Raw genomic sequence first — 17,076 nt, forward strand, 5'->3', positions numbered from 1 at the left:
GAAAGAGCTGATCTTGTATCTCATAAGCATTATTTAAAAAGTGAAATGTATTTTTACCTTCAGTTCAGCACAGATTAGTTTCAGATAGTGATCTTTTAATGGCCGGGTTGAACAAAAGAATGAAACTGAATGGAATAAAATGTCTTAAGGTGCACTCGGGCACCTGACTGTTGTTTTAAGACAGACCTGAATCTGAATGTGAACCAGTGCGTTAAAGAGTCAACACGCTTTTATAATGGACAGTTATGGACAGTGACAGATACTGTGTGTCAGTGCTAAATATTCCCAAACAGAATTCCAGTATCTGTGGCGTCAGGGCGGATAAAATCCATCCTTCAGGAGGTGATAACGACCTGAACTGAGTGAAACACGTGACTTGATGTTTGACTGAATCACAGCTGCTGTGAGCAGATGTGGGTCTGTTTGTTATGGTTTGGACGAGGCTGTCAGTGAGGTAAAATCCTCATGCTTCAGCATACAGTGACATTTTAGACAACAGCTCTTGTTCCGGCTCGACAGTGTCACCGAGCACCACGACAGGAACTGTTTTCCCAGTTTGACGTGGAGGAACCTCAGCCCAGTTTCCTGAGAATCAGATTTGTACGGGACAGCTTGGCACCTCATGATTTATGATCACTAAGTTGTAAATCTCTCAAGGAACATTTGTGATATTGAGAAATGTAAATAAAGCGCTACTCAGTACAGCGTCAACACTGGATGCTGGTACAGGAAGTAGTGAGTCCTAATGTGTCAGGGTGGGAGGCAGATACACAGCAAGTCTGACTCACATGTGCACAATGTTTCCTTAAATCTGCAGTAATTGATTTTTTCGGCCACCTGTAACTAAACTTAATACCAGGAGTCATAACGACATACCTGTCTGAGGATAGGCCCAAACAACTGGTCCAGCCTGCCCAGAGCCCAGAGGTCAACCCTGGGCTCTGGGAGAATTCATCATCTCTCCCTCTCAGATTTATCTGCTGCTCATTTGCTTTTTAATTTGCATTTATAAAGCTGACGCTGAGTTAACCTTTGTCTTCTGTGAGAACATGTCTCTGTCTCTCTCATGTCCATTTTAAAACTCAAATTATACCTTTTAGTTTGACTCAGTGGTTAAGATGCATTCCATCTCTTCATAACATGTCTCCTGTTTTTCCAACTGCAGCCACATGGGGACGTCTGCTGTGTCCACAGTCCAAGGTAAGGAGGAATTACCCCAGTCCTGTTTCATCTAAACCCTAGTTGTCATATACTGGGTAATAGTTTGTGTATATCATTATTTATATTGTGTCTGTTCACTTTATGTTTGTGTCTGTCTGTTGGCCTTTGTGTCTTGAACTTTCTGAACTGTTCTTGTCACTGTTACTGGCAGAAAACAGCCTTTACAACACAGCTCCACCTCCGCTCACCACTGTCTTCACCGTCAGACCTACACACACACGTAGGTCACTGAAAAATCGGTGGACGAACCGGTTGGGCCTCATCTCCACACTGATTTGTTTGCATTACTTACCTTTGTTACTTTCTCCTGAGGCAGGACTGGTTGAACTAACCTGTTTGGTTCCAGCAATATGAAAGAAACTTTTCACATCCCCGAAAAAAAAAAAACTAAATGGAAAAAAACACAAGACTTTCACTTCTGAAATTTAAAACCTCTTTCACCAAACCAGATCTCAGGCCTGTTTAACTCTTTTTTAAAACCTGAAGAGCAGACCTGCTAATAAAATGTATACAGAGCATAAATGTGATGGTGAAAATACAGAAAATAAACAATATAAACCTGTTTTTCTTTAAGTATTAATCAAATAAATAAATAGTAAAATCAGAACAGAGCCAGAACACGTAGCTACACTTTCTCTATGAGATTTAATAATAACTGGACAAATCAGTCAGTAACACAGCAGTTTAATACACCACCAGAAACTGCATCTGTGAGAAATGATTCTTGTATTTTTGATAACACAGAGACCACCGTTATTTAACTCTCATTAGAACTGGGTCTCCTCTGCATTGGTTCCATTGCCTTTCTGGTTCAACAGGTTTTACTCTGAATACACAAGCTTCCTTTCAGCGACATGTAAATGTTTATACTTGCACACATACATGAAACACCGGCACACACACCCTGTTCCCAATTTAAGACCAGCAGAGCACAAGGGACATCTCCCCTTTAAACAATATCCCCTTCATGTACATTCAACGTTAACGTCTTTCTCCTGTGTAAACACTTTGTGTTCAGCTAAAGGTCACTCAGAGTCTCCTTGTGGCAGGTTAGTCAATCATTGCAGGCCGAGCCGTGTTAGAACCAACAAGCAGCGAGAACCGTCCACGTCACCCAGCGTGACCTTGAGCGTGTGCTGCTGAGTTAAAACATAACCACCGACTCCTCTCAGAGGAGAGGTGTTGGAGTCAGGGGGTTGGGGCTCTCAGGTGTGGTTAGTATCTCACCTTTGGAACAGCAGGTTGAGAGTGGGCTGTCAGCTTTCCTCTCATCAGACGAACCTCCACACACCTGTGCAGACGCTTCGCCTCTTCGCTGGGTCTCTTATCACACCACTGAACAGGATGAAGTAACGCTGAGTGTTGTACACACTGTACAAAAAAAGAAAGAAAGAAAATGCAGAGTGCTCCAGCAAAAAAAAAAAACAAAAGCAAATCAAGCTCAGTTTTTGTTTCAGGTTTCTGCAGTGTTTATTAAAATTAAGTTTTTAAGAACTTTTTCATATTGCAGACAAACTAATTCCGTACTTCAGTACATCGGTTTATTGAGATTTATTTCACACTCTTTATTTCACTCAACCTGCACTTCCTGGATCTTGCTTCATGTCTGATGTAAGTTGTACCTGAAGCAAACGCACCCACCCATACATTCTTTGTGTTTTTGTAAGGCAGAGCTGCAACAGGCCTGAGGTGGTGGGTGTGTGTGTGTGTGTTGCTGCAGATAGTGCCGAGACAGGAAATACGAGCCAGGTGAGCTGGGTTTGAGTATCAGATTTGAAACCTTACCAGATGGAACCATGACATTTTATTCAAAACAGACCATCTGAAGTAATTCATCATAATCAGCTCGACAGATTTCTGCCCTTTTGATCCATTGGTGAACAAAAAAAGTATCAATAAAGATGACGGAGGACACTGGTAGGAAAAGCAGTGCTGCCTCACCTGCTGCGATAAATCAGGTGAGGTACAGAAGGCACCTGAAACAAGCTGAACCTGTTTTACACCCCCGACTCATCACACCACTCCTCTGATAATCTCATGTTCTACATGAGAAGGAAACGAGGCCGACAGGCCCTGTTTCAGGGTCCTGGCATTAAATTCACCACACTGTAAACAACATGTTTTTTAAAACTCTCTTTTCATACATTGTTGTATAGCTTTCTTTTGATATATTTTCAACTTGCACTAAACTTATTTAATCTTATTTTATTTTATTTTAATCTATTCTATGTTGTATATTTATACACGTTGCACTGAAGAAGGAGATGCTTTTCATCTCGTTGTATATGTAAAAGATGTATAATGACAAAAAAGGCATTCTATTCTATATTATTCTATCCTAAATACACATGCAGCTTTTCAAACAGTAACATGAGTGATGGAGAGTGTTCACGGCAGAAGAAGCTGTTCTGAATCCTGTTCTCCACCTTAGATAAACTCTAAGACAAAGGCTGATCATTACGCGGTGACTGGTTACAGCAGAGCGGGACTGACGGGACTGATCCGGGAGCTGACGGCTGCCGGGCTCCTGCGGTGACGCGCACTTGTGATTTGATAGACATGAACGTGCATTCACCCTCCCAGTGCACAATGAGTCACTTCAGGGTTTTATCAGGAATGGCCCTTTAATACTTTGCCTCTGACTGAACGAAGCCACAGATTGACTGGAACATAAACAGCTGCAGCGACACAGACGGAGTTTATTTAGGTACCGACAGATTAGATTTCTGTTGCAGACGGTGGTTTCTTGATTTTGAGACACGCGTTGACAAGCGCAGCTTTGCCTGCCTGGCTCTGCCCAGTGATCATCAATTATGGGCTGAAATAACAAACAGCAGATTAGAGGAACGATTAACCGAACGCTGGCTGACATTTTAATGTTTCACGCCGACTTTAAAACAAGATCTTAAACACTCTCGACAGCTGATAATGGTGCTGAACTAAGATTCAAACACGCCCTCCTGACGTTTTTCATATTTCATATTTACGTCCCGACTTCTCACCAGCTGACGACCCATGTAAAAGACATGGAAATAAAGAAGGAGGACACAGTGAGTGTCCCAGTGCTGTAAGTCTCATAGAATCAGGTTCATTTCAGTCCCACATAGCTCTGCTCCGCTGCTAATCTCACAACGTGGACAAGGAGGGTTAGATTTATGCTTTATAGTGTTTCATTAAACAAGAGAAAAGGCCTCGATGAGGTGTTTTTGGTTTTGGAGAAGTCTCGACAGACCTGCTGCGCCTTGCTGCGCCTTGAAACAAAGGCCAAAAGATCAGAGTGAGCTGATTACACGGACGGTAATCCGTGTAATCACCTGACGGTACAGGTGATGGCAGGTGAAAGGTGAATTCGTACTGAGGCCAGAGGCAGAAGGCACTGAAAAGTCTCATCACAGCCCAAACTGTATTCAGCTGTTCAAATGTAAAGGACGAATATAAAGGAGTAAATATTAGAGTGTAATATTTAATAATACATGTGAACAAAACAAAACTCTTTTGTCAGCAGAACAAAACAACAACAACAACAAAACAAAAAAGCTTAACTAAAGTTTGTGGACTTGTGTAAATGATGTGAGGATCAGGACGAGCTGTGACACTGCACCAAAAGAGGTCAAAGGTCATTGATTAGGCAGCGTTAGATGATTAAGTGGGTTTGTATCCACCTGGTTCTGTGCACACTTCATATAATGAAAGTCAGCTGAGGAGACTGAAAACAGCAGCAGACCTGAAACATAAAGGCCATCATGTTCCATCATGTTTTCCAAACAGTTTTTCACCACTTGAGTTTTGACTGTTGTTTCTTCAACTTTCTATTGGTCTGAAAACTGAGCGTCCGGGAATGTAAGCAAACCGGTTTTGTATCATAAACCATATCGAACAGCAGTCGAGCGTGAGCGGAGATGGGGTGAAGGTCCTGAGTGTGAGTGTGGTGAAGAACAGTCAGTGTGAAGAGTTTTTCTGTTGTTCTTTACGTTGTTCACGTGTCCTGAATAATCAGGCTGCTTCCAAACCGTCAGTCACTGTGAGATTGAGACGTGTTTAAGTTGTCGTACATTTAGCAGTTGTCGGAATTAACGTACATAAGACCAAGGCTTAAATTACAGTACAAATATAATAACTATCGTGCGAATGGCAACACTGAACTAACAGTTTTATACAACAGTGTAAATTAATCTCAACCAAACACAACTGTGGCAATAAACAAATTATAGATGTAACACTGACAGCAAAACCTTTACACCTCTGTAAATTTTATTCTGTTTTAATTGTTACTATATTATTACTTATAGTACATGTTGTTTGTTCCCTTTTAGGAGTTTTGTCTTAAGCAGCTTTTTTTCCCAGTTCTTATCTAATCTCTGTTTGATCGTTACTGTTATTATAGCTGTGAAGCACTTTGAACCGCACTAGCCTGAACCAAAGGTGCTGTACAAATAAAGTTTGATTGTTGTTGATTGATTGATAATTAATGCTGTTGTCCATGAGAATCAGAAACATACACGAATCTCCTCATGACTCAAATCCAACAGAGTAACCATAGGTTAGGTAACACAAAAAGTTTCCATAGAACTGGTAAGGCACTTCTTATTTCCTCTAAGACACACACACACACACACACACACACACACACACACACACACAAACACACAAGTGTCATTTGTGTGAAACAGGAGGGACAGCTCAGCTAAGAGGAGCTGCACCCAAAGCCTCTGGAGGCATTTCAGCTTTTGATTGGTTTTCAGGAAGAAAAAAAAAAACTGTTGCAAAGGGGTGGAGTAAACAAAGGTGTGGCTTCCCTGCAGGTAAGAGAAAAAAAGACACGGTGCCATGGTTACTTGATCGACCCAGGGACTCGCTAGACACCTACAGAGTAGCACCACAGTATGTCACGCAGGTGTCAGGATCCCGAAACAAACAAAAATACCTTAATGCTCTTTGCGGCTTTTTGTGTGAACGGACAGGTAAGAGTCACACGTAACTGCAAAGGAACCCTGTCATGAATTTTTCAGTGGAGAAACAGCCTGTCACTTTTTTTCTGCCGCATATGGAAAAGGATGAAAATTCACATCTGTAACCAGGAGAGTGTCAACATGCTAGAAAGTGGCTTTGCTAAGGTACAAAGGTACGTGTGTGTGTTTTTTTTTTTTTGTTTTTTTTTTTCAGTTTCATTCGCTGCTTTTTTGATTGCATTTGTGTGTGATGAGGAAACAGAGCGGTGCAGGAAGGTGGAACATAACACTGTTCAATGAGTTATCTGTGGAAAAATACAGCCTACACTGTAAACAGCAAATTATGGCTAGTTTTTGCATTTGTTTTATATCATTTGAAAGCAAAACACTGATTATGGGTGTCTTTCCTGTCCACAACATGTCTCACTGTCCTGTCGCCCCTCTCAGCCAGGGAACGGCGGATGGTGGGAAACTGCCAGAAGGCAGGAGATGGTGCAGCTGCTCACGGCGCCACTGCTTTTTCTTCATTCTGGTGTTGGCAGCTGTTGTGCTCCTTTACAACACAGAAATAATGGAAATGGCAAATGGCTGGAATCCAAAATGGTGGGCTCTGTTGAAAGGTCAGAGCCAAAACGCGGCCTCTCCCAACACGGCTGAGTCCAACAGCAGCGCTCCTGGATCCACATCTGAGCTGACCACTCAGACCAGCTCGCTAACATTTCCCCAAACTGAGGGAACGACTTCTGCAAAGCAGGCAGATGAGACTACAGCACACCTGACTCCAACTGCCTCGGTGGTGACTCAGCCGGCGACACAGGTTAACTCTGTGCCCCCAGCACCGGCCCCTTATGTATCTCCGGGACCGTACTTAGTGGAATATCCCTACGAGTACCACTTCATCATAAATGAGCCGCAGAAATGTGAGCAGAAGAATCCTTTCGTGGTTCTGATGGTTCCCGTGGCGCCCCACAACAAGGCTCATCGTGACATCATCCGTAACACCTGGGGAGGTGAAAGTCTGGTGCAGGGCAAAGTGGTGCAGCTGTTCTTCCTGCTGGGGAAGCAAACTGGAGAGGGAGCAGAGAAGCTCCAAGAGCAGCTGCAGCAGGAGAGCACAGAGCACCAAGACCTGATCCAGAGCGACTTCCTGGACTGCTACAAGAACCTCACCATCAAGACCATGGTGATGCTGGAGTGGCTGGACTCCTACTGCTCCAACGCGTCCTATGCCATGAAGATCGACTCCGACATGTTTCTAAATGTGCCCAATCTCGTTAACATGTTGGCAAACGCTCCAAAGACGAACTACATGACGGGACTCGTGGCGAGAGGAGCTGCGGTTCTGAGAGACCAGACCTCCAAATGGTACCTACCTGTGGAGATTTACGCTAACTCGCAGTACCCACGTTATGCTCTGGGTCTGGGCTACATTTTGTCTTTAGACCTCCCTAAAAAGCTTGTGGGGGCATCCAGACACGTTAAAGCTGTTTACATTGAAGATGTGTATTTGGGGCTGTGTATGGAGCACCTGGGCATCTCTCCCACCGACCCCCCCGGCTGGGGTTATTTTAATGTCATCCCTGCACAGTACAGTCGCTGTACTTTCTCCAGGATAATAGCCACCACCACTAATGAACAGTTTGATCGTATGTGGGCTTGGACAGACTTTAAAAAACCCGGCCCATACTGCTGATCTGTTACATAAATAAATAAATAAGATATCACATCTGAGGAAGACTTGGAGAAATAATACTGCTAATTTATTCTGTTTTTTACAGAGTTTACATCCTAGTTTTGCTAAAAAAAAAAAAAAAAAACACCTAATTATATATTTTTAAAAATCCTCTCTCATCTCACATTTAACAGTGTTAAACTGAACACATCAGGTTTTTCTCTGAGCTTATTCTGTTGCTCTGTAGATCAAAACTGGATCTGCACCAAGCCTTCAAAATAAAATGTATTTTTTTAAAACCAGCAAACAACAGAGTGCAGCTCGCAGGAACCTACAAAGTTCAAACGTGTGCATACAGTGCGTGTGCATACAGTGCGTGTGCATACAGTGCGTGTGCATACAGTGCGTGTACATTATGGCTGCAATCTGTTTTTGTTGTTTTTCACAGACTGTTTTGAGCCTTCCTCTCTGAGAATGAAAATGTGAGTTTCTCAACCTCAGGGTCTGATGCACTGAATTTCCTGCCATGAATCTGAAAAAGATAAAACAAAGTGGAATTAAATGTGGAAACACGAAGACACATTTGGGGAATTAAGTCCAAACTCAGTCACATCACACCATGAAAGGCTGAGAAACTCTATTCTTTGCTCTCATGTTACTGCACCGCCCTCTCTGGCCTCAATTGCACAATTGGTGAATGTACGATATGAAGGAAGCAGGGATAGTAGAGTTTTAAGTGTGTGGATGTATTAAAATTGCTGAAACAGCCTGATCTTTGAAATGAGCATGACTGTTCACATAGCAGGGGCTTAAGAAGCTGTGAAGTAAAGGGAGTCAATAATTAGCCGAGTCTTCAAACCTCTAAACCTTGAAGTCTGTCAGGCTTGTAGCTGCCGCTCCCAAACAGAAGGGACAAATATGCTACAGCCTCGGGGGGAAATTCTGTGATTTGAAGGAGTGAACATGGGACATAACCACTCATTCATTCATTCCTGCAGTTTTGTTTAACTTGTTTAAATCATGGGCTGACAGACTGATCCTCATCTCACACAAAGAAAAGGCTTGTTAAGACACATCATAACATTCAGAGAGGATGTTCAGGGTCGCCCTGCATGACAAGACAGACTGGAGCGAACAGACCGGAGCGAATGACTAAAAATATTCTGTCTTGACGTTATTGTTCCCAGGATTTTAACTCTGCCACATTTTCATCAACCATTCCGGTTTTAGTTGGGCATACATTTTAAAGTACAGGCTCACAATGTGTCGTAAGACAACAGTAAGGTGTCTGTATGAACACTAAACCGGTTTCTGTTTGCTGTAATCACTGGCTGCAGAGAGCCCCTCCCAGTGTCTGTCCACTGTCAGCGATGGGGAAGAACATCCAAAGTCCTTCTGTGGAAGAATGTCGTCCAGAGTTGACGCTGAAGCTAATATGAGGCTTCAGCAGTTATTCAGTTCAGATCAGGAAGGTTTCTACCAAGTCCCTCCATGTGTTTCTTGCTCAGCTGCAGCGAAGGGACAGTAACACAAAGAAGTTTACACCACAGAGATTGTAACTCTGGAATTTAATATGTATGTTTGTGAAGCTAATCTGGCCAGAGGTAACCACCTTCAAAATAAAATCCCCACTTTTACAGTCCCAACATGAGTAGTTAGCAATGTCCAGTAACAACTCAGCTTTCATTATTGGTAACACCTTATATAAGGGCACTGTTTTTAACTACAGCTTAATGCATTAATTGATGAAGGATGTATAATGAGTTTCTCTTGCACTCCATTAAGAAACAGTGAAGTCACTGTGAGTTGATGGGATTAATTAACACTTAATGAATGTGAACTCAGAGTTACTTTCCACATGAATTTGAATGGAACCAGTTTTACAGGAGTCCGGTTAGAGAAAAGGTGAATTTCAGACCCATAAGTCCAGAATTCAAACTGCAACATAACAATGAAATTCTGGATATTAATGTGTCGGAAATGTGATCATGACTTGTCGACATCACTAGAGATTGTTTGTGTCGACCGTTTGTGTCACACACGTTTGATAAAAGCAGTTTTATATTTTTTGTGTCCTGTCGTGTTTTCAGAGACCGATGATCTCAAACTAATCTCAGCATCTCATACTGACTTTATCATTTCTTAATCCATGCGTTAAATCGTCACAAATCTTAGATCTTAGTAGCCATAGTTCTGCATGTTTTTTACCCGTATTATTAAGTGTTTGGTTTGTTTTTTTTTCCATCATGGTAAATGAACAGGCTGAGAAAAACCTGCGTCCTGTTAGAGATGGACTGAGGTGAATTTGATGACAAACTGTAACTGGGTCATTTTCTGTGATTTTGCTGTTCATAAGGTGATTTAAGTTTCTTTTAGATTTTTTTCATTATAAGCAGCAACTGTTCCAGCAGATGCTTTAGAAATGAAGTTTGCTTTCTAATTAGTAAGATGGAGACAGAATAAGTGAAATTTATCTTTATGGTAACCTCCCTTCAACACTATGTAAACATATATTATATTATAACATATATTGAACATTTATATCTGCTCACAAATACATTATATTGTCTTAGAAACATATGAACTGTTTAAATAGTGATTATAAAAGCTAAACAGGATTTGGGGGGAAACAGGCCGTGTGGGCTAACACACATCGTGTTTTTACTTCATAAGTCAACAGATATTTGCCTAAAACTGCCAGATTTTAATGTTCTACTATAAGATCTGCAGAGATATGAGGAGCTGCTTACACTGTAAAGTGTGATGCTGAGACCAGCTTCTCTGACAGTCCCTTTGAGTAAAAATAAATGAGTTTATTTTGTGTGTCAAGCAAATGATTGTGGATTTTCTTGGTCTCTCTGGCTTCAGCTGCCTTTCCTGCCGGTTTCTGATGCTCAGATGAGAAGTGATGGATGAACAGTGAGAACCTCAGTGCTGCGACGTGAATGTGCAGCTGCACACAGGAGATTTTTTTTTTATTGAAAAGCCTGTTTTTGACTCCTGTTGTGATGCAGAGACACCATGTGGACTTTTTTGTACACTGCAGCTGAAGAAGTGTGACATTAACGTCTGATAAATGAGTGGTTGGGAAAACGTATGTTAATTATATTTGTTTTCAGTTATGGGTGAAAGGTTTAATATTATACAGAATATAAAAAAGCTCGTTATGTGGATGTGAAACATACAGTTTCCAGTTTTGTTTGGTTTTGGTTCAGACTGAAATATCCCAAACGTGTTGCTTGATGCCTTCTGGGTTTCTGGGTGGAGCGCTCCCCTGATTCATCACGTGTTTTTTGTTAGTGTCTGTTTCAGTCACACTTTTCCTCTGAAGAGCTGCTGCTGGTTGAAAACTTCAGTGTTTTGTTAAAGCTGAAGTTAACGAGTGTCCGGTTAATTCCTGCCTCAGGTCCACACTGACGTCCTTTCTCTATTCAGACTTTAGAAAATACATCAGGAAACAGTCACGTTATCAACACTTAATGTTGAGCTATTCAGCTGTAAAGCATCAAAACCACTTTACTAATTTCGACGCAGACCTAAAGTGTGCACTGTAACTTGTGTAATGAGGAAAAAATGTTGATTGAAATAAATATTCCTTCCTAAAATGTGCTCAGGAAAGACAGAAGTCTCATATTAAAAACAGCTGCTCCTCATCATAGAAATTGTGTCCTGAACTCTTCTGGTCGGGTTGTGAACTCTTTGTGGACATTTTGAATTTCTGGATTTTGTTAATCTCTTTTCAGCCCCTTTTTGGACTCCTGTTCAGTTTTTTTAGTTCTGTTAGTTGTTCCTGTGGTGTTTATTTAATCAAGTTCCTCTTGTTTTGTTTTGTTTTTTTTTAGTTTTGGTTGTGTGTTTCCTCTTTTATTTTTGAAGACTTGTCCCTAGGGTATCCAGTTTTGTTCTATTTCCTGTCTTTGTCAGTTTTTCTCCTTTGTTGATTGTTTGCCCCGCCCTAATTGGTTTCACCTGTTGCCCATTACCCCTGTGTATTTAAGCCCCCCCCCATCAGTTTGTCTGCACCCGTGTTCATTTGGTGGAGTCTGTGTTTCACTGGCTTTGTCTCTTAAGTTTATCCCAGGGTTTGCCTCTGGGTTTTCCTCTGCCCAGAGGCAAACCCTGGGATAATCCCGCATACTTTTTTAATGGTACCACATGTAACCAAATATAGGCAAAATAAACAGGACTGAAGTTGTAGCCCACAGCGAACTCATTAACTCCACAGCAGCACGACACCTCCTGTTTACGTCACCCATACTGGGAACTGTGGTTCCAGAACTTCGAGATCGTCCCCCCAAACTGAGGTGAGACAAATACTCACAACCACAAACAACATTACTGATAACTTTTTCATGTAACTCATAATTTGGGAGATTATCTCTGTAAGCATCAGACTAAAACGAATAGCTCACTTTAAGATTATAGATTATATTTTTACATGAAAGAGAGTTCAGTTAAATTGCTTGGTTGAAACACAGATGCAGTGCTAAAGATAAGACAAGACAAATGGCTCAAAGAAATGGTTTTATTTTTGGCAAACAGTTTAAAGTGCAAATGAAAAAGAACATGGACAAAGGTGTACAAATGACGAGCAACAGCACAGGAGTCAGTGAGGCATGTTTCTTCAAAATGTATGCCACGAGATCAACAAAAAATATATATAAATAAATAAAATAAAATGTAAAAATAAAAATAACAGTACACCGCAAAATGCCTTATAGTACGAGACTATCGAGCAGTAAATCTAAACTGGTGGATTAACTAGTCACATTTTCTCATTCAGAGCTGCATTAAAGTCTTTATCCACCAGAGGGCAATGTTTACAGTTTGCCAGATGAGTTTTAAAATAACTTAATTCACTAAAAAGTGTATTAAAGAAATAAAAACTGTAGGAATCTTCACATTTGGACTAATGAGGCTCACTTCACATGAAACATACAGCACATAAGCTCAAGTTCTCAGTGATGAGTTTGATGCTTTAAAGTGTTTTTAAAGCTAAATTGTCACAGTGGTTTAAAGATTCATGTCACCTTTGCATACCTGCGCACAGCGTACACGTGTCAAACACTGACCTATTTTAAAGGAGCAGTTCGCCATTTTGGGCAATGCGCTTTCTTGTCGAGAGTTAGCCGATAAGATTGATACAGTTCTCGTCTCTCTGTTAAATCATAACTACGGCAAGGTGATGGTTACTGGAAGCAGATGGAAACAGCTGGGCCGGCTCTGTCCAACAGAAGCAACATGACGCGTGGTATCACATGTTCAGTAGAGAACTTTAGAGGTGTTGATGCGAGGTAGTGGAACCTAACAGTTCTGAGGTTCTGAGACAGGACGTGGGATAGAGGTGCATGGACAGGAGGCGCTCTCAGAAGAGATGAGTCTTCAAGAGATTCTCGAATCTTATCTTATCTTATCTTATCTTATCTTATCTTATCTTATCTTATCTTATCTTATCTAACAGATGACGCGGAGGGGTCTGACCCAGAGGTTGGGAACCGCAACGCTAAATTAACTACAGTGGTTAAAACCAGCTCCACATGAGCAGCTACAACTGCACTGATGCATCAATGTTAACAACTTAATAATGTTATATAATATTTTTGTGGAACTTAAAGTTTTGATGGTTTAGGTCCATTTTGCTGGTCACACTTGTACTTTTACTGAAGTTGGATCCTGAAAGCAGGACTTTGACTTTTTTGACTTCTTTATGCTAAATTAAGCTAATTTAGCAAATACTTAGTGTATAGACACGTCAGTGGTATCGGCATTGATACTGTTCACTTCTACCTGCGAGTCACTGTGACACGATGTGATCAGGTGATCAGTGTAGTTAGGAGCACTGGGTTGCTGCTCCTGTCTTTGGTTTAATCTTTACAAATCATGCTTCAGAGTTAAACCTGCAGGACTTTGAGGAGGTCTGTGAGGAATTAGCTTATGCTGTATACTCGTCCCTGTGCAAATAAACAAATATCAAATAATTTATGGTGTTAGGAGAGAACTGCCATTAAAGGTGAGGAAAGATTACATAGCCTTTTAGCTAGTGCGTATTTAATAAAACTATTATGCCAGCATCCATGGCTGGCATAAAAATACTGATGTTTAGTATAAGTATAATGTTTAACATCAAACTAATGACTCAAACCATTTTAGTGCAACATTTATGTAGTTAACTATCTTTGTTTAGCGTGTTAGTTTTACCTTTGTCTAACAGATCACACAGAAGTATATACTGTGAGCCCAAGCTACAAAATGGATTATTTTTGCTTTGGTTAACTTGGTTATTAAAGAGGAAAAATAAACATCAGCTCCGATGTGAGTGTGTGACTGTAATACTCATTTAGTGCACCTGGGCACTGCACAGGTACAAGCCACAGGGACCTTGATAAAATCCTTCTTGATCACATATTTGTTTGGGTCACGTGGGCACCGAGTCTTCTTCAGGACCATCAGCTGAGCTAACACAGGCACAGAGTTGTAGCTCAGATCTTCGTGCTGGTTGATGATGCAGCCCTGGCAAACGCACTCCGCGAAGGCGATCTCACGAGGAAACCTGTCCACGTCTTGGTTCAGGCTGAAGGAGACAAACAGACAAAGCGGACATCAGCGGCTCACAAAGCAATCGAGTCAGCAACTAATCACATTTTCATTTTCTGATTTTGCATTTTTGATTATAGTGACGTTAATTTGCTGCTGTTCCACACTGTGAATAGTGAGAATGTTTCCTATGGCTGAGTGTCTACTTACTGTTTTAATCTTCAGTTATTTGTTTATTTTTTTCTCCAGTTTACTTAACAGTGACATGGATAAATATGCCTGTAAATGCACCTGAGCAAGAGAATATTAATGTTAGTAAAAACACCTTTTACTGTTTTACTATTTAAAACGTTCAACTCAAAAGCACAAACTACAAGACATACAAAGAAACAAAATGAGGAATATTAATCTTAATAGACATGTTAATAGACATAAATAAGAAAACACAAAGAGTTATTATTCTCTCTCTTTATTGGCCATTTAGTATTTTCTTTCATTATGTCACTGAACAGACCACTGGACACACAACCCGACACAGATCTGTACAAACTCAGCCAACAACTGTTTTACTCTGAAGCAGGTACGTTAGATGGCGCTGTCTGTGGAGTCATTCTGAATAAAATTAGATCTGACCCAAGTAGCCTGAGGATGATCTGGATCCGACCGGACTCGGGGCTCCCTCTGAGGTTTCTAACAGCTTGTTATGGCAGAGGCAATGTGCCTCACCCGAGGCGAGCGCCTCTGCTGATGTCACAGTAAATTATTGCATCTCTATGAAATTTACTGCTAGGCGTATTAGGCCTCAGGAGGAGCGTTGCTCTGGGTGATGTGTGAGAACAAACACACTGCAGCTCTGATGGTAGGCAAGTAGGTAAGAACCTGATAGCTTGATTATCCTGAGATGGTTGTCCAGGTGCTAACCTCATAGTCACAGTAGACAAACTGGCAAACAACAAACTTATTTTGCTGTTTTGCTGTAGAAGTTTGTTGCAGAGTGTTTGAAACGTGTTTGGGATCTTGGTGTGGGAGGGTCAGACGGACGCTGTCCAAGCTACTTAGAAATATAAACCATCTTGTCTGTCTGTTAAATATGAAGCCAGAGGCAGCAGCAGACAAACCCTCTGTTCAAAGGTTAAAAAAAAATCTGTCAAAGGTTAATCCAAAGGTTAGATTAACATGTTATAAATTGTTTGTTTACTTTGTACAAAACTAACGGATCATTTTGGGTTTTCTGTTCTGGTTATGCACTGGAATATTGCTAGACTGCACTAATGACATATTTGTTTGCTTATATTAAACAAATGAGAGATGGGTCAGGATGAACAGTTCGGAAATACTTGTATTTCACTTGAGTATTTCCATTTTATTGTGGAGTTCTGAGGCAAATATTGAGCTTTAAAATGTCATACATTTATCTGACAGCTCACTAGTTATTTTTCAGATAAATATTTGACATATAAAACCTGAGATCAGTTTATAAATTACAACACATTTTTAAAGATTAAACTTTTTTTTGGGCCTTTGACGTCTTACAGAAACACCAGTGTGTGGTTTCAGATGACACTTCCCCTTTTAAATATCTCAGGTGGTTTCATTTAAATAGCTGTCTCAGAGCCAAAAAGGGTAGTTACCCAAAATGAAAAACACATTTGTCTGTCAGATCTTTGTTATTTCTTCCTTCCTTCCCCATTAATCACCTCATACACCCTCAGAACCACTGAACTAACCAACCAAACTGTATGTAAACTAGTTATTTTTAATAATGAATTCAATAATTAGCTCCACCTCAAGCAGCTACAACAATAACATGCTCAGTATCAATCTAATTAAGCTGCAACTAATTATTAATCAGTTTCATCATCAATTAGTCTACCTATTACTTTCCCCAGCAATCAATTAATTGTTTGATCTGTTTTGATGAGTTTTTTTAAATGTCTTGTTTTGTCCGATCGAGTCAGTCAGAACAGTCAAAACCTCAAAGAAATTCAGCAACGTGGCTCCAATAACTTATATTTCATAGTATCTTATCTTTTTTTTTTTTTATTATTTTTAATACATTAGTACTTTCACTGTTAATATTTTGCCGATAACTGTAATTCTGTTTAAGTGGGATTTTAAACGCGGTCATTTAACTCAATTAAGTCAAAAAGTTTGAGCCCCTTTACTCAGGTGATCCAAACTCATGGCATCGCTGAGCGCGTTTGACCCTCCGCGGACCCCGTAGCAGCGCTTACCTGTACCTCCACGGGGCCAGGGAGCGGCTGCTCACGTCTCCGCGCATCTGCTTGGCCGTCTGCGCGCACGTGCGCGCGTCCTGCAGCAGGTTTTGGGGGAAACTCAGTTTGTTGCTGTGAGTCTTCCAAAACCTGTCAGTGCGATTATTCAGCTCGTCCAGGCTGATGCATCGGGATCCCTGAGCTGCAGCAGCAGTTAGACCGGTGGTGTGGCTGCTGAAGATCAGCAGGGAGCAGAGGCAGACCTACAGACGTTTATAACAAAAAATAAATAAATAAATAAATATATAAAATTAAATAAATAAAACGTTGTAAGAAGCTCCATCAAAGCGTGGACTCGCAGTAAAGTGCGCTCCCCCTGGTTCACATTCAGAATTACCATTTGCAGAGCGGCTCGCGTCATGATGCCGGAGCGGTTTGTCTGTGGCCGTCCACTCCATTGGAACCACTATATATGTGGGATCCA

At 41.0% G+C, this 17,076-nt stretch overlaps 2 protein-coding genes across 2 annotated transcripts; one reads left to right on the forward strand and one right to left on the reverse strand.

Annotated features, from left to right (window-relative positions):
* Positions 1–6,047: 6,047 nt before the first annotated feature.
* LOC121183437 (beta-1,3-galactosyltransferase 1) lies at positions 6,048–8,609 on the forward strand. The gene is made up of 2 exons (XM_041040509.1): positions 6,048–6,343; positions 6,618–8,609. The coding sequence occupies exons 1-2, from the start codon at positions 6,276–6,278 to the stop codon at positions 7,861–7,863; spliced, it is 1,314 nt and encodes a 437-aa protein (XP_040896443.1). The 5' UTR covers positions 6,048–6,275; the 3' UTR covers positions 7,864–8,609.
* Positions 8,610–13,146: 4,537 nt separating this feature from the next.
* LOC121185359 (interleukin-17A-like) lies at positions 13,147–17,076 on the reverse strand. The gene is made up of 4 exons (XM_041043439.1): positions 16,990–17,076; positions 16,611–16,855; positions 14,189–14,413; positions 13,147–13,222 (listed from the first exon to the last, which is right to left on the reverse strand). The coding sequence occupies exons 1-4, from the start codon at positions 17,011–17,013 to the stop codon at positions 13,147–13,149; spliced, it is 570 nt and encodes a 189-aa protein (XP_040899373.1). The 5' UTR covers positions 17,014–17,076.

This window comes from Toxotes jaculatrix, chromosome 1 (genome assembly GCF_017976425.1).
Source record: "Toxotes jaculatrix isolate fToxJac2 chromosome 1, fToxJac2.pri, whole genome shotgun sequence".
NCBI classification, from domain to species: Eukaryota; Metazoa; Chordata; class Actinopteri; family Toxotidae; genus Toxotes; species Toxotes jaculatrix.

Coding starts and splice junctions, on each gene's coding strand:
- LOC121183437 (XM_041040509.1), top strand. CDS start 6,276: ATGAAAATTCACATCTGTAACCAGGAGAGTGTCAACATGCTAGAAAGT. Junction 6,344..6,617: donor GGCTTTGCTAAGGTACAAAG/GTACGTGTGTGT, acceptor CGCCCCTCTCAG/CCAGGGAACGGCGGATGGTG.
- LOC121185359 (XM_041043439.1), bottom strand. CDS start 17,013: ATGACGCGAGCCGCTCTGCAAATG. Junction 16,856..16,989: donor CGCGAGCCGCTCTGCAAATG/GTAATTCTGAAT, acceptor AAACGTCTGTAG/GTCTGCCTCTGCTCCCTGCT. Junction 13,223..14,188: donor TGTACCTGTGCAGTGCCCAG/GTGCACTAAATG, acceptor AATCTCTTGAAG/ACTCATCTCTTCTGAGAGCG.